This window comes from Arvicola amphibius, chromosome 3 (assembly GCF_903992535.2).
Source record: "Arvicola amphibius chromosome 3, mArvAmp1.2, whole genome shotgun sequence".
Classification (NCBI taxonomy): Eukaryota; Metazoa; Chordata; class Mammalia; order Rodentia; family Cricetidae; genus Arvicola; species Arvicola amphibius.
This window is the reverse complement of record NC_052049.1, coordinates 74,137,587-74,160,930: the sequence shown is the minus strand read 5'-3', so window position 1 is coordinate 74,160,930 and position 23,344 is coordinate 74,137,587. Positions and strand designations below refer to the sequence as shown.

General features: G+C 38.1%; 1 protein-coding gene across 3 annotated transcripts in view; it reads right to left on the bottom strand.

Moving 5' to 3' along the window:
- Positions 1 to 311: 311 nt before the first annotated feature.
- Positions 312 to 23,344, bottom strand: part of Kbtbd3 (kelch repeat and BTB domain containing 3) — a 38,220-nt gene continuing 15,187 nt past the window's right edge. For all 3 annotated transcript variants that reach the window (XM_038323490.1, XM_038323491.1, XM_038323492.1), the window contains 3 exons: positions 18,709 to 18,853; positions 13,962 to 14,203; positions 312 to 4,176 (listed from right to left, as the gene is read on the bottom strand). In XM_038323490.1, coding sequence (XP_038179418.1) covers positions 2,574 to 4,176; positions 13,962 to 14,179 — 1,821 coding nt within the window. In that variant the 5' untranslated portion in view covers positions 14,180 to 14,203; positions 18,709 to 18,853 and the 3' untranslated portion in view covers positions 312 to 2,573. The remainder of the gene's footprint in view (positions 4,177 to 13,961; positions 14,204 to 18,708; positions 18,854 to 23,344) is intronic.

Below are 23,344 nucleotides of genomic sequence, written 5' to 3'. Positions count from 1 at the left end.
TTCTGCATGGACGGGCTCTGTGGGAGCCTTCTCAGCTTGGTCGATCACCTTCCTAGACCTGGGGGGAGTTGGGAGGACCTTGGACTTAGCATAGAGTGGGGAATCCTGATGGCTCCTTGGCCTTGAGAGGGAGGGAGGGGAGGTATGGGTGGAGGGAAGGGGAGGGAAGGGGGAGAAGGAGGGGCGGGAAGGGGGAGGAGGAGCGGAGGGAGGGGGAGGAGGAGGGAAGGAGATGGAAATTTTTAAATATAAAAAAAATAAACCATGAGAATGAAAAAAATATGCATGCAATCATTATAATATTTATTGCATTCAAATATCAAAATACAAAACAGATCTATATCTCTGTCTTAGACTTTGGTTGTCAAATGTATCCTTGAGCCAAACACAATGACTACACATTCAATTTTATATGAAAAGATGGAATTTAGTTGCAATGCATGGTTGCCCTCAAATAATCCAGCTTTCATGAGTAACGAATGCAATGAATGTTGCTCTGGTAAATATTTCTTTCCTTACCAATAGAGTTAAGTGTTATGAGATTTGTTAATTTTGGTTATGCAAATACTCTTCCTCAAGACTGTACATAAACAAAGGTACACTGCATTTTAACTTTAAGTTCAAAGACCACAACAAGAATGTCTAATAACTCTAAATTTGTTTCATGTTAACCCTTTTTTATATTTAACAATATAGAAAATATGCCATATACATATTTTCAATTTTAGTATATAATATTCAAATATTTCTTTTTTTTTTCTGAATGCTTACACCTAATGAGGTAAAGTAAGACAAAAATAATGGAGAAATGTTAAACATTTTTCCCCCCACAAGAATGAGATAGTGAGGTCAATTATTTGGCCATTACAATGTAGTCCTGGCTGAATGTCAACATGAAAGGAAGAGTGACTTTAAAAAGAAAGAAAAAAAAGAGAACTAAAGGAAGACATCATAGAAGGGTGCTATATTCTGAGAATAGACCTCAGCGATCACAGAGATTTGCATATTAGAATACCAGAATGAGGAAAGCCAGAGTGATACATTATGTTCTTAGGTTGCAAGGCCACAGTGCGCTGGATGCACCAGTTTAGTCATGGAGCAAAGAATCCAGTATGGATAGAATTCTGGAGATTCTGAACACAGGACTATTTTCCTCTTTGTGGCAGTTAGACGAAGTGAAAGCATGACAAGGAAATACAAAGTTAGGCGTTAGTAGAGCCAAGCCTGTTGTGGTGGTGATAAAGAAATGAAGAGCCTGGGTTTTATGACTGGATATAATATTTTCTTCACAATGAAAAATAGAACAAGGTGTAGATGTACAGGGATGGCAAGTAATGAACATATTTTACAAAAAGGAAAGACAGCAATATATCAAAGAACCCAAACCAGTATAAGCAAAGAAAACAAATACAAAGTAGACCAGTTGGGTCTTGATGTCAAGGACATTATCACAGAGAATAGCAGAAATAAAAAGGATTAGAGAATGTAACACTGTTGGGAGGGGATTGTTTTAATTTAGTCTCTCTCTCTCTCTCTCTCTCTCTCTCTCTCTCTCTGAAAGAGAATATATATATATTTGGAAGAAATGAATATTCCCTAGATTCACTGATGACATTATTTAAGCATACTTTACTAAGATATATGTAACAGCTCTGCATAGATTACTAATTGTTACCTGCTTTCTCAAAGAATGCCAGAGAAGCAACCTTTTAAGTAGACATGAAGGAAAATGGTAGAGCCAACCAGTCTGTGTGCTTAAAACTAGGTATTGATTGTTCTGAATCCCCTGTAATTGATATCTAAGAGTCTGATTTTGAAGCTGCATGCAAATATACTTTGAAAACACATCTTAAATTTACATGATAAAATCAAAGAACTTTCATTTTGAATAATCTTAACTCTACAATTACTACAAATTAATATTTATAATGTAGTGAATGAAATCACACTAATTCTAAGTTGTGTGATCTACATAATGCCTGAGATATGAATCAGGTATCTTAAAATCTAAATTGGCAGTATCTCTTAGAGCAATTAAACAAGCATGCCTCTTGCAACAGAATGACCTTGCTCAGGAACAAGGATGGTCATGCTCTGGTTAAAGTTGACAAAGACATAGATTTTTAAACTACTGATATCAGAAATCCTGTAATTTTTCGAGTGATTCACTTAGAATTTACTAAAGTAGTAAAACAACATGGTGCTTTATGATTAGAACCCATGGCAGGAAAATGGTAAGCTACTAATTAAATCCTGAAATTGTACTGAAGCTACTGGATATATACAAAAATAATTCTCCATGAACATTTATGAACACTGACTTTTCTTTGCCAACTTTTACCTAAACCTGTGATTTTTATTTACATAAGAAAATACTAAGTATTCTGAACTATTCACATTCAATGTAACTTTGGTAAAATATACTTTATATTATAATTTTCTGGAAATTGTCCACTTATAGACACCATATACCTATAGTCATTTTTCAATAGAAGGAATATTTTATTGTGCTGATATAATGTTTTACTAATTCTCCTAGGCATCATTTTAGACTACTCAAGCAAATATTACTTTTAGAAATGATTAGAAAACCATGGGTCCCTATATTTGTTGAACTGAATAACTTGGCAGTAAAATTCAGTTAAGGCTCTTGGCATTGGTGACACCTCTTCCCACTCTGACTGGCTGCTGTGGTAAACTTGCACTTCATCTGTGATCTCATCCGGTGCATAATCCCCACCTAATATGTAAATCTTATCCTCAATCCCAATCGCACCTGCATTAAAGCCTGCACATTCAAAAGAGCCCTCTCCTTTCCAAACACAAGTATCAGGACAAAAACTGTATACCTTATAGGTGGACAGGTCACATATATACAGAGTGCAGTTTACTGAGACAGCTTTAATTAAAGTAGCATGAAAGAACTGTCCAAACTCTGCTACTAGTTCAGACCACTGGTCAGTTGTAGCATTGTATTTAAAAAAACAATCAAGTGATGGGTTAAAAGCATCTGCAATCTCTACCTCGGATCCAAGAACATAAATGACATTCTGGCATGCACTGGCTTCTGGGTAATAGATACCTCTTGGTAAAGGGCTAACTGATATCCATTCTTTGGATAGTGGATCAAAAGATTCAACATCTAAGAGACTCTTAATGTCCTGGGATCCTCTAGTCTTTCCACCTATAACAAATAATCGACTGACAGCCATGACCGATGTATGCATGGTTCTTGGGGTTTTCATGGTTGAAACCAAGAAAAACTCATTTTTGACTGGACAGTAGCACCAGGTCTGGTCAGTGGCATCATGATAAGACTCAGCAATATGAAGTCGAATCTTCCTACAGCACTTCCCTTTGCAGCCACCCATCAAGAATATTTTCTCTCCATAGCTAGACAGACTAGATCCTGGCAAATCAATCAGATGTGATTGTGGCAGTATTTTCCATGAGTCAGTTTTAATGTTATAGCAAAATGTATGTTGATTTTCTCCATTTTCCTCAGTTTTATGGATGAATATATATTTTTCAGTTGTGGATGGTCGAGCATCAGCGAAGAGGCCACTAGAAACTTGCACACACTTAATGGCATCCACAATTATATCAAAACAGTTTGTGCTTTTGAGTAAACACTCCTCATTGAGCAGATAGTCTTGAAGTGTGTCCTCGGATAACTGATGTAGCCTTACTTTTGTAATCAAGTGAGGCAGGTGCTTTTGCCTGGACTCTAAGTTGTATTTGATCCATGTAATGACAACCTTCAAGACCATTCCTTCTTCTGGCACATTTAACTCATCTGACTCCAGACACTTCTGCAGCACTCCAAAATTCATCTCTAAAAACTCTCTGGATTTAAATAACAAATGAAAGTGATGCTGTACAAAGCATAAAACATGATTAAACAAATGTGTAGAGCCATAGCTGTCTGATAGAGATAACAAGTGCAAACAATTGACGAGACTGATGCTTTTTATTAAAAAGTCACTGCAAGCTTTTGACAAAAAGGGAACCTGAAGAAAGGATGATAACTGAAAAAACATTTCTACATTATCATCTGTTATTCTTGCTTTTCCGGTATAGGCATAGTCAAGAAATGCCTTTATTGCTTTGGAGGACAAGTTAGTAATGGTAACACATCCATCATCTCTTTCTTTCATCTTTACTTCAAACATAGCCCTGAAAAAATAAAGAACAAAGAAGCGCTAGTGTTTTAGTCTACAATTATTAACAATATTACCATACAGATTCTTTACCCTTTAGTTAATTTAAATATGTTCATGAAATCACAATCAATGGCATCCTAATGAACTATTTTAGCATTTAAAATAATTATATGCCATAATATGCATCTGATGAGATATTATGTAACCTTCATATTAAAAGCTTTACAATGTAGCTTAGACATAGTAAAAAATGAAAAAAAGGCTTTAAGTAGTTCAAATTTTTTGCATTGGTGAATTCTATAAAACTCAGTTTTCTTCAATGGCAAATTAATTACAATTGTGGTAAAAACTAAAATTATATTTTTCATTGTAATTAAAGCTTATTTTATTTTTTATTGTTTTTATTGAGCTATATATTTTTCTCTGCTCCTCTCCCTTTCTCTCCACTCTCCTTCTACCCTCTCCCATAATCCCCATGCTCCCAATTAACTCAAAAGATCTTGTCTTTTTCTACTTCCCATATAGATTAGACCCATGTATGTCTCTCGTAGGGTCCTTGTCTAGATTCTCTGGGATTATGAACTGTAGGCTGGTTTTTCTTTGCTTTATGTAGAAAAGCTACTTATGAGTAAGTACATATGATATTTGTCTTGCCCACTCAATATGATGTTTTCTAGATCCCTGCATTTGCCCACAGATTTCAAGGTGTCATTATTTTTATCTATTGTGTAGTACTCAATTGTGTAAATGTACTACATTTTCCTTATCCATTCTTTGGTCAAAGGGCATTTAGGTTGTTTCTAGATTTTGGATATGACAAAAAATGGTGCCATGAACATAGTTGAGCACATGCCTTTGGGTATATACCTGAAAGTGGCACTGCTGGGTCTTTAGGTAGGTTGTTTCCTGGTATTCTGAGAAATTACCATACTGATGTTCAAAGGGGCTGTATCAGTTTGCACTCACACAAGCAATGACGGAGTGTTCCTTTCACCCCACATTCTCTCCAGCATAAGTTGTCATCAGTGTTTTTGATCTTGGCCATTCAGACAGGTGTAAAATGGCAACTCAGAGTTGTTTTAATTTGCATTTTTTGATGGCTAAGGATGTTAAGCATTTCCTTAAGTGTCTTTTAGTCATTTTTGATTCCTCTGTCGAGTGTTCTATTTTAAGGTCTGTACCACATTTTTTTAAAATTGGATTATTTCTTCTTTTGAAGACCAATTTCTTGAGTTCTTTGTATGTTTTGGAGATCAGCTCTCTGTCTGATGTGGGGCTGATGAAGATCTTTCCCCATTCTGTAAGCTGCCGTTTTGTCTTATTGACTATTTCCTTTGCTTTAGAGAAGATTCTCAGTTTTAGGAGATCCCATTTTCTAATTGTTTCTCTCACTGTCTGTGCTATTGGGGTTCTATTCAGGAAGTAGTCTCCTGTGCCAACAAATTCAAGTATACTTCCCACTTTCTCTTCTATGAGGTTCAGTGTGGTTGGCTTTATGTTCAGGTCTTTGATCCACTTGAACTTGACTTTTGGGAATGGTGATAAATACGCAACAATTTTCATTCTTCTAGAAGTTGATATCCAGTTATTCCAGCACCATTTGTTGAATATGCTTTCTTTTCTCCATTTTATATTTTTTGCTTCTTTGTCAAAAATCAGGCGCTCGTAGGTGTGTGGCTTGATATCTACGTCTTCGATTCAGTTCCATTGGTCCTCCTGTCTGTTTTTATACCAATACTATGTTGTTTTCAGTACTGTATTCTATAGTAGAGTTTGAACTAAGGGGATTGTGAAGACTCCAGAAATTCATTTACTGTATAGGACTGTTGTGGCTATCTTGGGTTTTTTGCTTTTCATATGAAGTTGAGTGTTGTTCTTTCGAGTTCTGTGAAATGCCAGAATTTTGCTGGGCATTGCATTGAATATGGAGATTACTTTGATAGAATTGCCATTTTTTTACTATGTTAATTCTAACTATCCAAGAGCATGGGAGATCTTTCCACTTTTTGGTGTCTTCTTCAAAGATTTAAAGTTCTTGTCATATAGGTCTTCTTCTACTTGTCAAACAAATATTTTATGCTATTTGTGGCTATTGTAAAGTGTGGTATTTCTCTGATTTCTTTCTCAGGGCACTTATCTGTGTAAAGGAGGGCTACCGGTTTGTGTTTTTGTTTGTTTGTTTGTTTTGAGATAATCTTGTTTCCTGCTAAATTACTGAAAGGTTTTATGAATTGTAGAAGTTCCTTGATAGAAATTTTGGGGTCGCTTGTGTAATCTATCATATCAACAAATGGTGAGAGTTTGACTTCTTTTCTGATTTGTATCCCCTTAATCTCCTTTTGTTGTCTTATTGCTCTAGATAGAACCTCAAGAACTATGTTGAATAGCTATGTAGAGAGTGGACAATCTTGTTTGTTCCTGATTTCAGTGGGATTGCTTTGAGTTTTTTTATCCATTTAGTTTGATGTTGGCTGTTGGATTGCTGTATATTGCCTTTATTATGTTTAGGTATATTCCCTGTATCCCTGCTCTCTCCAAGACCTATATCATGAAGAGATGTTTATTTTCAAAGGCTTTTTCCAGTATCTAATGCGATTATGTTTTTTTTTTCAGTTTGTTTATATGGTGAATGACACTGACAGATTTTCATATGTTGAACCATCCTGTAATTCTGGAATGAAGCTGACTTGATCATAGTGGATAATTTTTCTGATGTATTCTTGGATTCAGTTTGCCATTATTTTACTGAATATTTTTGTATCCATGTTTATGAGTGAAATTAGTTTGTAATCCTTTCTTAGTAATGTCTTCGTGTGGTTTTGGTATCAGGGTAATTGTAGCCTTTTAAGGAGTTTGGCAATATTCCTTCTATTTCTATTGTGTGGAACAATTTGAGAATTGGCATTAGTTCTTTGAAAATCTTATAGAATTCTGTGCTTAAACCATCTGGTCCTGGGCTTTTTTTGGTTGGGAGACTTTTGATGACTATTTCTACTTCTTTAAGAGTCATAGGTCTATTTAATTTGCTTATCTGGTCTTGATTTAACTTTGGTAAGTGATACTTATCCAGAAAATTGTCCATTTCCTTTAAGTTTTCCAATTTTGTGGAATACAGGTTTTTGAAGTATGACCTGTTGATTCTCTGGATTTCCTCCATGTCTGTTGTTATATCCCCTTTTTCTTTCCTGATTTTGTTAATTTGGATACTCTCTCTCTCTGCCTTTTGGTTTGGATAATGGCTTCTCTATTTTGCTGATTTTCTCGAAGAACCAACTCTGTCTCATTGATTCTTTGTATTGTTTTGTTTCTATTTTGTTGATTTTGGCTCACAATTTGATTATTTCCTTCTGTCTAGCGCCCCCCCCCCCCAAGTTTGCTTCTTTTTGTTCTAGAGTTTTCAGGTGTTCTTTTATCTCATTAGTGTGAGATTTTTTTCAGCTTCTTTATTTAGGCATTTATTGCTATGAACTTTCCTCTTAACACTGCTTTTATTTTGTCCCATAAATTTGGGTATGTTGTGTGGTCATTTTCATTGAATTTTAGGAAAACTTTAATTTCTTCCTTGACCTATTGATGACGGAGGTAAGCATTGTTTAATTTCCTTGTGTTTGTGGGCTTTCTGAAATTAATGTTGCTGTTGAATTCTAATTTTAAGTCATGGTGATCCGATAAGATACATGGGGTTCTGGACCTAGCTCTTGTAGACCAGGCTGGCCTCGAACTCACAGAGATCCGCCTGCCTCTGCCTCCCAAGTGCTGGGATTAAAGGCGTGCGCCACCACCGCCCAGGACAGGCTCTAAAAAAGCTGCAGAGAAACCCTGTCTTGAAAAACCAAAAAAAAAAAAAAAAGATACATGGGGTTATTCCAATTTTTTTTTTAAACTGTTGAGGTTTGCTTTGTTACCTAGTATGTTGTCAATTTTTGAGAAGGCTCCATGAGATGCTGAAAAAGTATATTCTTTTATGTTTGGATCCATGTTCTATAGATGTCAGGTAAGTCCATTGAGTCATAACATGTGTTAGTTCCCTTATTTTTCTGTTAATTTTCTGTCTGACAGACCTGTGAGTTTGGGGTGTTAAAGTCTCCTATTGTTATTGTTGGGAGTTTAATGTGTGATTTAAGCTTTAGAAATGTTTCTTTTACATATGAGCATGCCCTTGTACTTGGGGCATAGATGTTCAGTATTGAGATTTTTTAAAATTTATTTATTCATTATATATACAGTATTCTGCCTGCATGTATGCTTGCAGGCCAGAAAAGGGCACCAGATCTCATGACAGATGGTGGTGAGTCACCATGTGGGTGCTAGGAATTGAACTCTGGACCTCTGGAAGAGCTGTCAGTGCTCTTAACAGTTGAGCCATCTCTTCTTGATGGATTTTTTTTTCCTGTGACTAATATGAGATGTCCTTCTTTGTCTTTTTTGATTGATTTTGGTTTAAAGTCTATTTTGTTAGATATTAGGATAGCTACACCAGCTTGTTTCTTAGGCCCATTTGTTTAGATTTTTTTTCCCAATCTGTTACTCTGAGGAATACCTGTCTTTGAGGGTTGAGGTGTGTTTCTTGTATGCAGTAGAAGAATGGATTCTTTTTTTTTTTTTATCAAGTCTTTTAGCCTGTGTCTTTATATTAAGGAATATTAATGACCAGTGATTGTGTTCTTGTTACTTTAGCTTTCATTTTTGGTGGTGATGTTATTTTATTGTGTGTGTTTTCCCTTTTTTGGGACTTGCTGCTGTGAGATCATCTAATGTCTGTATTTTTGTGAATGTAGCCAACTTCCTTGGGTTGGAGTTTTTCTTCTAGTACTTTGTGTAGGGCTGGGTTTGTTGCTAGGTATTGGTTAAATATGGTTCTTTTATGGAATATCAAGTTTGATCTGTCTATGGTGATTGAAAAGTTTGCTGAGTATAGTAATCTGGGCTGGCATCCAAGGTCTCTTATTGTCTGCATAATGCTTGACCAGGACCTTCTGGCTTTCACTTTCCACTGAGAAGTCAGATATAATTCTGACAGGTCTGCCTTTATAAGTTACTTGGCCTTTTTCCTTTGCAGCTCTTAAGATTCTTTCTTTATTCTGTATGTTTAGTGTTTTGATTATTATGTGACAAGGGGACCTTTTTTTTTATTAGTGTTCTGTCAACTTGTATCTTCATATGCATATCTTTCTTTTGGTTGGATAAGTTTTCTACTATGATTTTGAGCTGGAGTTCTTCTCTTTCTTCTATCATTATTCTTAGGTTTGGTCTTTTCATGGTGTCCCATATTTCCTGGATATTTTGTGTTAATCTTTTGTTAGATTTAATGTTTATTTCCTCTATTGCATCTTCTCTCTTCCATCTCTTGTATTTTGTTGTCCATGCTTGTATTTGCAGTTCTTGATCATTTTGTCATAATCTCTGTGTCTATAATTCCCTTGGTTTGTGTTTCCTTTATTGTCTCTATTTCTGTTTTCAAATCTTGAATTTCTTGTTTCTTTCATCTGTTTGATTGCTTTTTCTTGTTTTGTTTTTAAAGGAATTTGTTGATTTCTTCCAATATTTTGTTTGTCTTTTCTTTCATTTCTTTGAGGGAATTTTTCATTTCCTCTGTAAGGGCCTCAAACATTCTCCAAAAGTTATTATTTTCTTTTGCTTCATCAATATTTGGTTGTTCAAGTCTTCCTGTTTTAGGGTCACTAGAGAGGCCCACAGACACCAATGACTTTGTATAGCTGTGGAGAAATCTATAAAATCAGACTCATGTTGTAAAAGGGACAAGGGAATGTAATACCCAAAAACTGGTCCACACAAAGTCAAAAAAAGCCAAACCTACATTTTTGGGGTAACAATCACTAAGATATAGACTGTTCTTTGAATCTGAATAATCAGACAATCTTGGAGATTAAAACTAAGAGATTGGGACTATTTTGAACTCAGGAAAGACAAAAATACAGGTTATTTGGAGGTGTCTGGTCAGGGAATAAAATGTACTTTACTGTTTATGCTGCTTTTATGAAAGCCTGCACCTGGGCTGATAACATCAAAAAACTGTGGTGGTTTGAATTAGAATGACGCTCACAGGGTCAAGTTTGACTGCATGGTCCCTAGATGGTGAAATAATCTGGGAGGGATTAAATGGGGTGGCCCTATGGAAGTGTGTCATTGGGGAGATCTGAGATTTCAAGAGTGGTGGTCTCTGCCTCCTGCTTGTGGACTAAGGTGTGACCTTTTAGCTAGCTCTTCTTGCCACCCTACTTTTGCTCTGCTGTCATGGGACTCTAATCTTCTTACTATAAGCCCAATTAGACACTTTCTTTTATAAGTTGGTTTGGTCATGGTGTCTCACAACAGCAACAGAAAAGCAACTAAGACAAATACTTTGTGTGCTATATCTGTGCTATGCATATCTAAGTACTTGCTTGTACTTGGTAGTGTTGGAGTTGACTTTTTGTTTAGAGTCTGTCCAAGAGAGTAAATAAATCTATTTGCGAGCACAGGATCTACCTGAAGAATATGATGGGATCTTTCAAATAAAGAAAGAAAAGAATGATAAAGAGACTTTTTACAAGGCTGCTCAATACTTCTTAATACAAAGCCAAGTAAATGTAGTAACAAAAATTATATACATGATATATGGTATACAAGGACCTTCAACAATGTATGCCAGCTATCTATGTGCTATGTTATTGGTTCAATGTAGTATTAAGTTCATGGTCCCTAGAGACAGCTATCTCAGTGATACAGCTTCTTTATTTACTACATGACCAGCAGGAAGTTTCATTAATAATGAATATGAAAGGTATTCTATTAATGATTACTGTTTTCCTGGATCACACATGAATAATATAAGAAGAGAAAAAAAGCATGGCTAATGAATCTGAAAAACTAGAACTAGAACTAGAATATTAATTTGTATTGTAATGGGAAGTTCTAAATGGATACATTATTTTATCTAAAGGATTATTAATATGCTATAAAATAACTCAGGTTACATACTCAAAAAAAAATCACCTCACTACCAACAAAATTACTTGAAAAATAAAGGGATATAATGAGTTGTTTAGAAGAATAAATTACTTAATGTCTGCAAAGTATTAACTGCTACCACATCAAGAATTCAACTGCTTCCTGAGAGATATCCCACCTTCACCACATCACTGTCTATTTGTCTACCTATCTATCTATTAAGATTTTACTCATTTTATGTGTATGGGTGGTTTGACTGCATGTATATACGTGCACAAATATGTGCCTTTTGCCTAAGAAAGACAGAAGAGGGAGTCAGAGCCTCTGGAACTGGAGGTATAGATGGCTATAAGCTACCATATGGATGCTGGGAATTAAGGCTGGAATTAAGGAATTAAGGAAGAGTGTGCACTTAACCACTGACCTATTTCTCCAGTCCAGGTTCTATATTTTTTTTAACTTGATCCTCACAGAAGGCATATATACAATCAAACTCCTATACATTATCCTACTTTTTAAGTAATTGACATTTATCTCTGGTTTGTCATGTTATCCTAAGTAGTTTTCTGTAAGACATATGACTCATTTTCAGTTCCTTGATTTTACATATTAATCATTTTTTTTGCTTTGTAGTGCACGCTTTTCTGATATTTTCATTTTACATTATTCTTGCAATGTAGTTAATTTTATCAAACTGCAAATAATAGGAATTAATGGTTTACCTTAAGAGTATAAATGATTAAATTTCTAGCCATATTTGTACACATCTGTACATATTTTCATGTGAGCTCTGTATTCATTTATTAAAATTCAATAAAGAACTGTTGATATCTGCCATTTAAAACATTCTAAAATAAAAAAATAACTATTATTCTATCTAATAGTAATTTTAAAGATGAAAATCAGACTCAAAAAGCTTGGAGAGTACTTAGGTTCTTTCTGTGATGTCATGTACTATTTACTAATACTGCTAAAATTATTTAACTTTATAATTGATAACTGCCCACTCATCTGCAGAGCATTAAATCACTTGAGGAAAATAGGAATAAACTGAACAAAACACCATATGTTAAAGCATTTAAATGCTCAATCCAGCAGTCACCAGCCCTTGTCGAACTAAATGGGTCACAAACAGTCACCACTGACAAGGGACAGGTTGGGAAGGGAAGGGCACTAATATAGGTAGAAAGAGAGAGGCAACAAGTAGAGAGCAATCAGAATACATTATATACATGTTAAAAACTACCTGATTAACATACTAAACATACTAAAATAATGAATTAAAAATGAGTGTAATTAGAGAAAAGGTTTGCAAAATCAAATGCTCAAAAACACTGCAGGGAAAACAAAATGTACGCTCAGAACAGGATCGTTCTGTTTTGCTACATTATGAAACAAGGAGTTTATTGACTAAGATGCTAACCATTTATACATTATTTAAGTTATAACCTCCTGAATGACCCTCTGCATTAATTCCTATTTTTATTTTTCTAACTTCTTTGTCAATAGTAAAGAGACCAAGGTCTGAAAAAGGTAAGTGAGTATCTAAGGTTACATGACTAGTAAGCAGTAGAGCTGGGATTTAGATTAGGGCATATATATTAAGAAACTAAGTATTTAGTCATTAACTAGACAGATGCCTATGAACAAAAAGTCACATTTATAAGGATAATGGTTACAAAAAGTTACTGCAAAGAAAGTTGCTTTCAGAAGGGGGGGAAGAAAAAGGTGGCTTGAAAGTAACAGAGTCTTAACACTGGGGTCTCCAACGGATGTAAAAGAATGCTTTAGAGGCTATGAAGAAACAAAAAGCAGAGAAGGAAAATTAGACATAACTAAGCAAACAGTTAATTTAAGACTGCTGGAGCATCCCTGGCCAAGGACATTGCATACTGCGTTCCAAAATCAAAGCAAAACATCACACTGGCAGGTGTTCAGTCAGTAGCAAATTGCAAGAACTGCTTATTAAATAAAGTTTTACCTATAAAATTTACTATAACGGCAGTACAAAAGATCTTAAATTAGATGTTCATAAAAAGCAGGTTTTGAATTAATGATTAAAATTGGAACAGAGCAAGGTCCTGGGTTTAGTTCCCAATTAAAAAATTGTAAATGCAATATAATTTCCATTTTGCTTCATATATCTTATCCCATTGTTACCAATTGACGTTGTTGAGAGATTAAAATCCTACTTAATTTTTACTCTAGAAGTGGACATAATGCTGAAGTGAGGATTTGAGTTTACTGTAGTATAACTAGGAGGCCTGACTACAGGATGTCAGCAAAAGATATCTTTCTACTGGCCAGTAGACAATTGGCACAGTACTATGATAATACATCCGATCTTTACCTTAAACATCAGAAATCCACTATCATCACGGCAATCCTTATTCCTCATTCTCCTGAAGGTTGATATTATAGGCATCAACCAACACATGTGGAAAGAGAAACTTTATAAGTCCACTGGACTGCAGTTTCTTCCCTGGGATATGGCATGGACACAACTGAAATTATATTTTCTTGGTCATTTTCTATAAATTCAGCTTCTATTTTTGTTCAACTTGTCATTTCAAACAAAGCTGACCCCACATGTACCCCACCCCTACTCAGAAAAGCTCAAGGAAGTAATTTTAAGGAACTTTGGGAATGGTGTCCTGGGAAAACTTAATTTTACAGCTGAAGCTTGAGATCCCTATTCAAACATTATTAACCAACTAGTTCTAACTAAGGCTTTTAATTAAAAACTAAAAATTACTATAGTATGTTCAGGGGGCAGTGAGTATATTTGTAAAATACAATGTAATTTTCCATATATAAAAATCTAAAGTACAGATGGGGGTAGAGTACCTGAAAAAGTCACTACAAGCCGCCAACACACACCGATGACATGGGATTATTTCTTCTTTCACGACTATTTTGAAATCATAAAAGATATTCTGTTCTCTAAAACTCTGTAGTACACTTAATATTTTCTGTCCATGATCTTCTGATGCAAGGAAATTCTTCTTTTCAGATGAGATTCCATTCCATGAGTTTTGTTCATTGAAATCATATGAATTAGCCATATCCAATTCCACCTGTTCTTAGAACTGGAACAAAAAAAAATTAATGTAGAAAGCTAATGAATTTTTCAGACTTATTTGCCCTCTTCAGGCTGGCAAAATAGCTTATCAGGTAAGAGCTCTTGCCTTGCAAGCTTAGTGACCTAAATCAGGTTCACACAAAGACCCCACTAAAGGTGGATGAAAAGAACTGATTCCATAAAATTATGTCCTGACATGCACATGCTTGTCACACACACTCAATACTAAATAAAATGAATCATAAAAATGTACTCATGGTGTGAAATTATAATATTCAATAGCAGCAATAACATGACAGTAAACCTTTTTTCAAACATGTTTTAATGAATTTCTTATTTGAATTGATAAATATATAATTGAGGCTTGATATCTATGGTAACAGGATTGACTGTGCAGGCTGTATGAATGCCTACCCTTTTTAGGCCATCACTACATGCCTTATCTTATTGTTATTAAACAAGTATTATTCCTGAAGCAGTTCTTCTTTTAGGGTACAGTATACAGTCTTGATGTAGGAGTGTTTCTATCTATCTGTTGTTTCATTGGTTAATTAATAAAGAACCTGCTTGGCCTGATAGGTCAGAACATAGGTGGGTGGAGTAGACAGAACAGAATGCTGGGATGAAGGGAAGTGAGACAGTCACCATGATTCTCCCACTTGAGACAGATGCCATGGAGCCAGCCACCAGGTCAGACATGCTGAATCTTTCCCGGTAAGCCATCATCTCGTGGTGGCATACAGATTATTAGATATGGGTTGGTCAAGATGTGAGAGTTAGCCAATAAGAGGCTGAAACTAATGGGCCAAGCAGTGTTTAAATGAATACTGTTTGTGTGTTGTTATTTCCAGGGCTAAGCTAGCTATACAGAAGCCGGGTGGGATGAAAAGCAAGCCTGCCCACAGCTCATCACTACACAGTCTGTGTTCTTTTATGTATAATCTTTTGGGAAAAAAATCAGGATTAAAATGCTGATGCTGACATACCAACTTCATGTCTTCTAACTCCAACCTAAACCCTCATAAGAGAACTGACTTAAGAAAAAAAGCCACCAAGTTTAGTGGTATCAATTGATTTATGGCTGTGGTGGTTCGATTGAAAATGGCCCCCATCGGCTCATGGAGAGTGGCACTATTAGGAGGTGTCACCTTGTTGGAGTAAGTATGTCAGTGGTAGGTGGGCTTTAAGGTTTCAAATGCTCAACCCAGTGTCACTCTTCCTGCTGCCAAGCAGGATTCCTGGCTCCTCTCAACTTCCACCTTTTGGGAGATGAGTTTCATGTTATTCAATACTGTGTACATTGGGCTAGCTGGTCCACTAGCTTCTTGGGATTGTCCTATCTCTACCTCCTATGTCTTTTTAGGAGCACTAGGACTATAGACCCACTTCACATGAGATAGGTATACAAATTGAATTCTTCATGCTAGCATGACAAGTGCTTTATCCACTAAACCATCTCTGGTCTTTGGTCCCTCAATTATTCTTTTAAAAAATCCAACAAAGTCAAGGTAAGAATAAGTAGGTACTTAGAAATTATATATATAATATATATTATATACGTATAATATATATATATATATGTATACACATTTGCTGTTTGTTTTGGAGAGAGAAACATGGAATATATTAGTACACAAAGAAGTGAGGGTATGTATGAAGAGAACTTTTAACAATAGTTTAAATTCAGCATCTACATTCATACCTAAATTAAAAATTTTAAACTTTTATACAATAAACTGAACAATAACATTATACATAAAAATTCCACTTTTGTTAAGCAGTAAACATTGGCAGAAAAACAAATGGTTAGAACTTCTATAGTTGCTTAGTGATACAACCCTGACAGTACCAGTGAGAGACTAGGAGTTAGACTCTCTGACAGACCAACAGATAGGGAGAGGGGTCATGGTTAGGTAATAAAGGTAGCAAATTTTCAAGATGGTCGGTCCCTTCCTCACCCTTCTGACTTGGGAGAAAGCCTGGCAGCTTAAAACAAAGGCCCTATATAGGCTTTTGTGTCAACCTGTCTTACAAGATAGACTGTCTCACAAGTTCAAGATGATCAGGACAGGTTACACAACAGTTGTGGGCCAACCAACCATCCTATCTTTATTCAAACTGACTCCTGCCTCAAATGTCTTGACAGAGTTTGTTGACTCCCCGTGGGAGGCATCACCCTCTCTGAGGAATGGGTGGGGTGGAGGAAAGGTGGGGGAGTCAGGGGGAGGAGAGGGAGAGGATCCTGGGATTGGTATTGTTTTTAAAAAAAATTTTTAAAAAGTAAGGGAAAAAATTAGGAGAAGAAAACCCTTCAGGGACTGTAAGCACCCCAGATTTTGAGAAGAAACAACAGTTTTGGGTTGACAATGGGTATTTTTCTCTGTGTGTCTACTGCATACATGTGTTTCCTCACCCCCTATAAATGTCTTTCTTCAACTACTGATGATTCTTTCCGCTCCAGTTTGCACCCTGCATGAGATTTCTCAGCTGCTACCTGTTGCCCTTGAGATTTTCCCTGCCTTTATTTCTTTAATCCCCAGTTTGTATCATTAGGACTTTGGATAATCTCCATGGTTACCTCACTCAATGTTGATAATAACTCTTTAAGACTGTTATTGACAATGCTTTCTGCAAAACAATAAGAATGCTGAGGTTCAGATTAAACAGTATTTCTAAGAATACAGAATGCACTCTGGTCTCTTAAAAAAGTCCTTTTCCCAAGGTCAGGCAAATTAGACAAAGGCCACCATTCCCTCAGAGGCTTAAAGAAAGGTCCAGCTTGTTAAAAGGGAGTCATTCTTATCTCTGGCAAGAGGAACTTGTGGCAAGGTCACTGCTAGCCTCTAGGCCCCCTCCTTCCCGTGCACACAAGCCCCACCCCAGCTCACAAGCCCCATTTCTCTAGTTCCCATTTAACCCTGGAAATCTTTCTTCTGTCCTTTCACCTTGCTTTCTGGGAGACAGTCTTGACTTGTTAAAATAACTCCCACCTCCCAACCCCCTCAAAGAGTGGCTACTTTTTTTTTCCTGCACTCATTTTCATTCAGTATAGAAACAGGCTTGTTCACTTGAAGTTCATACTGTCTAGAACACTCCTTTCCTCCAAAATCAATGCCAAACTTAAAGAGTAGCTCCTTTAATCCCAACACTTGGGAGGACAAGACAAGTGGATCTGAATTGGAGGCCAGCATGGTCTATAGAGCAAGGTACAAAACAGTCAAAGCTACACAGAGAAACCTTGTCTCTACAGATAAAACAAACAAACAAACAAGCAAATAAACAAAGCAGTTTTACTTATAAGGCAATGCTAAAAAGTTACAATAAATTGAGATCAATTTTGAGACAGGGCCTCACAATGTTGGCTAGCTTTGAATTCAAGGAGGCTTCTGCCTATAACTCTATTATAACATGATTGTCTGGTCTAAAGGAACTCCAATTTCCCAAACTAGAAAAGGCAGTCCATAGTCCAGAAATGAGCTCAACCCGAGGATTTGTAGTGAGTAGATAAAAGCCAGCATCCATCAGGAACTGTTAACCCAGTTCCCGTCTGTCAGAGTCATTTCCCTTACCTCTGGAAGAAGGAACATATGGCTACCTATCAGCATATCAAAAGTATGTGCTGGTCTCAGGTTCCTTCAATATCTCCTGTACCTTTCATACATTACAAATTCCATCAAAAAAAAAAAAAAAAAGAAAAGAAAAAAGAAAAAAGAAAAAAAAAGCCGGGCGGTGGTGGCGCATGCCTTTAATCCCAGCACTCGGGAGGCAGAGGCAGGCGGATCTCTGTGAGTTCGAGGCCAGCCTGGTCTACAAGAGCTAGTTCCAGGCCAGGCTCTAAAAAAGCTGCAGAGAAACCCTGTCTCGAAAAACCAAAAAAAAGAAAAAAAAAAAAAAAAGAAGAACAAAGTCCACACCAGCATCCTAGTCCTTCTCATCTCCTCTACCCTAAACTCCCTCCAGCTCATGGGCTTCCCTTCCCTCAGAAACTCCCTGTAAGACACTTGAGGCACAGGAGATGCCAGGCCCCTCCCCTGAAGACCACCAACTGCCAGCAACTGCCAGGTTCCATTTACAGAATACTCTAAATGTCTTAATCGCTGCACTCAGGCTTCACCCTACAGAGTAAAAAGCCCAAACTGTACATGCAAAATCCTACTAATCTCCACCTTGGAAAGTTTCACCCTGAAAAGGACCACTCCTCACCCTGCACAGAAGAAATTCTACATAAGACCTATGTTTTGCTCGGTTCTCTGCTGTTTCTCACCCAAGTAGAGGCAGCCCCCATTGGGTTTTTTCCCTCCCAATAAATCTCTTTTGTGAGGTTTGTTTTGTGCTGTGACATTGTGGTACTCTTTGGCTTCTCATTGCCAAGTCACCTTCCCATCAGAGATGTAATACTTACATTTTTTGCTGAAACCTGGGATAGGCTCTCCTAGTGCCTGCATTTCCCTTCTGGGTCTAAGCTGCACTGGGACCCTATCTTCATCTCCAGTCCACCCACAACAGACTCACCTTCAGGCTCACCAATCTCTTGGAATCCCATTCACCAGTGGCAAATACATAAGTTTCCCCTTTGGTTGGTGTAAACATTTCCCAATCTGAGGAAGTGACCATTGAGCATCTGGTACTTCTCTGGCACTCTTGGAGGTAGAGGTACCTGTAATGGTAAAAGTAAAATGCTGCAGATCCCTGGCGGCGACAGGCCATGAGCTATGTGGTGGCAGACAGCAAGCAGGGGGGTCACAAGAGGAGCCAGTCCCAGGCACAGATAGCACATGAGACTATGAGGAAAGACAGACAGATAGGGTACACCACGAGAACACAGCACAGGTCTCCAAAGGTGGCTGGTTCTGGGCAGCAAGCCATGTGGCAGGCAAGAAACAGAGACATGGATTGGAACGCCATGCAGAGTGAGTTGGATATTTATTTAGTGGGTTATGGATGGGAAGGGGAGAAGAGAAGAAGAGCAGAGAGGCAGAGAGAAAGAGACAGAGAAGGGAGAGAAAGAAGGGGGAATGGGGAGAAGCTGCCTCTTTGAGAGGGAGATGGGAAAGGAAGGAACTCAAGCTGGAAGCTGAAGATCAGCTTGCCTGGGCGGAAGGGGTATGGGAGTGGTCATGGCTTGTCTCTTAAAGGAACAGGAGAGATCATTACATTCCCATCTCTTTTTTTATAATAAAAAGGCAGGAGGTTAGGCACCACAGGTTAAAGGAATTGGGACAGCGGACTCTCAAGACTGCTTCCTGTTTATTCCTGTGCATCGTCTTTGGGGGGAACCTGAGAAAGTTGGGTGCTGGTCACAACCTGGCAGTCTCTTTGATCCTGTCTGGAATTTGTGGTAAGGAAATGTCTCATGTTACTTACACCTATTTAAGGTATTGGCAGAAAAGAGGATAAAGTTAAGTTTAGGAAAATAAAATTATTAGGACCAGAGAATTGAGAGGGGTGTATCTGAGCTGTTTAAGGTGGATCCTTCAATTCAGCTCCGTGGAATTCACAAGAATTCTTTGGATTTTAGATATATACATTGTATAAACAGCACCATATCTATGTGAAAATGACTTTGACAGATATTTTTCCACAATAAAAAGTATATTTAAGACTATGAAAGGCAGAGGGAGAGAAATTTAATAGCATGCACTTGTCCTCACACCTTTATAACCTGCAGGTACACACCTTAATAACTTGTATTTGTAATTTTCTGAAAATTGTTTGATGACGTTGTCCTTTTAAACTGACAAAACCTCTCAGCTGTCAAACTGCATCAGAGATCTTTGAGAAGGATAAAATTTTACTTCAGTTATTGATTAAAAAACGACAGAGAACTTACTTGGATGGCACCTAGAGCTACTCCTTAGGGTCCTCCATGGTCACTGAGGGTCGTATTTGCCTTCTGCTGTTTAGTGCAGGGCCTGCCAGGTTCCAGAAGATTTGGTGGGCTAAGAAATCTATAGGAAGACAAGCCTACCTTGATCTGAGCAGCTAGGCTGTTGATTCCAGTGACTCTGTCCACTGTCTGGTGATCTTCAGTTTAGATGAAAGGCAATGTTTTCCCAGTGGTCAGTTCTTGGCAGTTGAAGCAAATTGTGGATAGACATTGTTTTGTGCCCATTTGTCTTCTGTATTCTTTGAAAGAAATAGAGTGTTGCTGCTAGGAGCCAACCTGTCTCTTTTTGTTATAAAAAGTTTTTTTAATCATTAAATATTTAAACACCACATTCCCTAGATCTCTGAGCAGTTGAGGGCCGTTTATCAGGTATAGCTACAGTATAGAATCTGCCTGGAGAGCTGGGCCCAAGCTTGACTGTACTGGTTCTGAACTTAACAGGTAAGATTTATACTTATAAAACAAGAAAAAAAAAACTGCTTGCAATAGAAGGTTAACGGCAGAACTGACAATAGTAGAGAACATCTTAATATATTTTAAATGAGGGTTGGATTAAATATAAAGTGTTTTTGTAAGAGACTTAAAAATACATACCAATTTAAAATGAGACCTATTGTTTTTGTATTCTGAAATGAGATGCAATGAACAGACAATTTTAACATTCAACAGTAAACACAGGTGCATTTAAATTACATGTATGAACACATACACACAGAATGAACAGAAATCGGATGAAGTGGATGCTCTTGGTCGGCCCTACCAAAGGCATGTAACTGCACAAAACACACATGCAACAGAGTGAACAAGAGAAATTTAGAGACAAAAACATAAGTAAATCGGGGGACCAGGCAGGGTATACCTCAGTAAAGATGGCAAGACTTGATCACCTAATCTGGCTCTCAGTTAAGATGGTGGTGAAGTCACCTGACCTCAGTTAAGATGCTGGCAAGGCCACCTGACCTCAGTCAAAATGTCAGCAGTCACATGTTGCACAGAAAAGCCACTCAGTTAAAATAGCAGTGAATTCAGCTAACTACAGTCAAAATAGCAGTGGTCACATGTATGAAAAAGCCACAATTTTAGAGCTGCAGAGATTTTAAGTTTAACAGTAAGAAAGAGGGACCTAGAGGCACGATCCGCACTGTTGCTGAGCCACCATGCCACAAGCTATGGCAGGAAGCAAAAGGCTGGAACTGAAAACAGTCGCCTCATGGATCTGACCAATCTTGTTGGCAGCAGTAGCGGTGGTAGAGACAGTTTGAGGAAACTCTTTTCATTTGCCTGTGCGCTGGCAGTAGTTAGAAAGCTTCCATAAAAGTGGAGCCAGAGGACACCAGCAGAATAAGGTCCCCTTAAGAGACAAGCCCCACCCACTCCCTCCCCTGTCTTCTGGGACAAGTGGATCTTCCTTCCACTTCTAGCCTGAGCACCTTCCTTTCTGTCTCTCTACCAAAGAGGTAGCTTATCTTCTCCTCTTCTCTCCTCTCTCCCCATTTCTCTCTCTCTCTCTTTCTCTCTCTCTCTCTCTCTCTCTCTCTCTCTCTCTCTCTCTCTCCCCTTTTCCTTACCTCTCACCTTTCCCCTTCCCTTCCATAACCCACTAAATAAACACCACTTTCTCTGCATGGCGTGCCTGTCCATCTCTTTCTCTCACCCATCATGGCTCCTCATGGGACTGGCTGACCCACCGAGATCCCTGCCTAGGACCCGCTGCTCCCCATGGCCTGCTGCCGCTGGCCTTCAGGGAATAGCACTGTTTTATTTTTACCATTACATTTGGCGCTCATGACTCGGCTAGGTTCTCTCCTCATTCCCTCCTGCCCACAGGTGGGCCAGCTGAGGACACTTGGAACCATGATCTTGGAAATCAGGTTTCTTTACAACAGCCCCCCTATTTTATCGACCTGAACGCTGACCTCTACACACACCAGCAGCTTCACTGGTGAGTTTTCCCCTTTCAGTCAGCTTAACCATATTGCCCCCAACCACATCCTTCACGGCTACGGTTGAGCCCTTTACTGACATTCATCTATGGTTGCTTCCCACTGCTAAAACTATGATTGGATGACCCAGGGTAGTCCAGCCACTCTAGCACTGCAAATGCTGAACAGTAAGTTCGCTTTGGGACCTGGGGTCCCTTGGATGATTATTCTTTCCTTTTTCCTTTCCTTTTTCCTTTCCTTTTTCCTTTCCTTTCCTTTCCTTTCCTTTCCTTTCCTTTCCTTTCCTTTCCTTTCCTTCCCTTCCCTTCCCTTCCCTTTCCCCTTCTTCCCCTTCCTCTCCCCTCCCCTTCCCCCTCTCCCTCTCCTTTCCTTTCCTTTTCCTTTGGACCACTCATAAGTAGTCCCCACCATGAGAGACTACTTGGAGGGGCCTCTAGACTCTCTGGATTCCAAGTAGCCCAGACTGTTGCCAGTCAGGCCTCATCAACACCCAATGTCTGTAGAGAAAAGACATTTTCCCATAGGTTTTGTAGGGTCGTTGCTCTCTAGCCTCTGGCTTCCCAGTCGCCTGGACTGGGGCCACTCAGCTACAGGTGGAACACCCCTGCTGTAGAGAGATGTTCATCTACAGGCCTTGCGGTGTTCATTTGTTGTTTTTTTCATGGGTTTTTCACATTTTCAGCTATGGAATATAAACCCTGAAACTATCAGCCACCCACCTGTAAACACTCTGCTGGTGTCACGCTGGCTCTGCTTTTCCTCAAACTATCCCTGCCACCACCACCGCTGGTCCCGTGGAAACTGAAAATATTAACTGGGTCCAACAGGCAGCAGTTTAAAATTCTAGCCTTTGCTCCCCACCACAGCTTTTGGTGCAGAGGCATGGCAACACGGTGAATCACACCTCTAGATCACTCTTGTTGTTATGTTTAAAACTCCCGTGGCTCAAAAAATGTGGCTTCTCCATGCAACATGTGACTGCTGCCATTTTGACTGAGGTGAGGTGACCTTACTGCAATCTTAACTGAGGTCAGGTGACTTCACTGCTATTTTAACTGAGGGCCAGATCAGGTAACCAAGTCCTTCCAGCTTTACTGAGGTATTCCCTGCCTGGTCCCCAGTGCTGACTCGGTTACATGTGTGTTTTGTGCAGTAGCATGCCTTTAATATTCTTCTTCACCCAATTCCTGTTCGCTGTATGTGTGCATACATGTAACTTAAATACACATATGTTTACTGTTAAATGTTATAATTGTCTGTTCATTGTTTCTCATTTCAGACTATAAAAACAATAAGCCTCATGTTTTAAATTGGTATA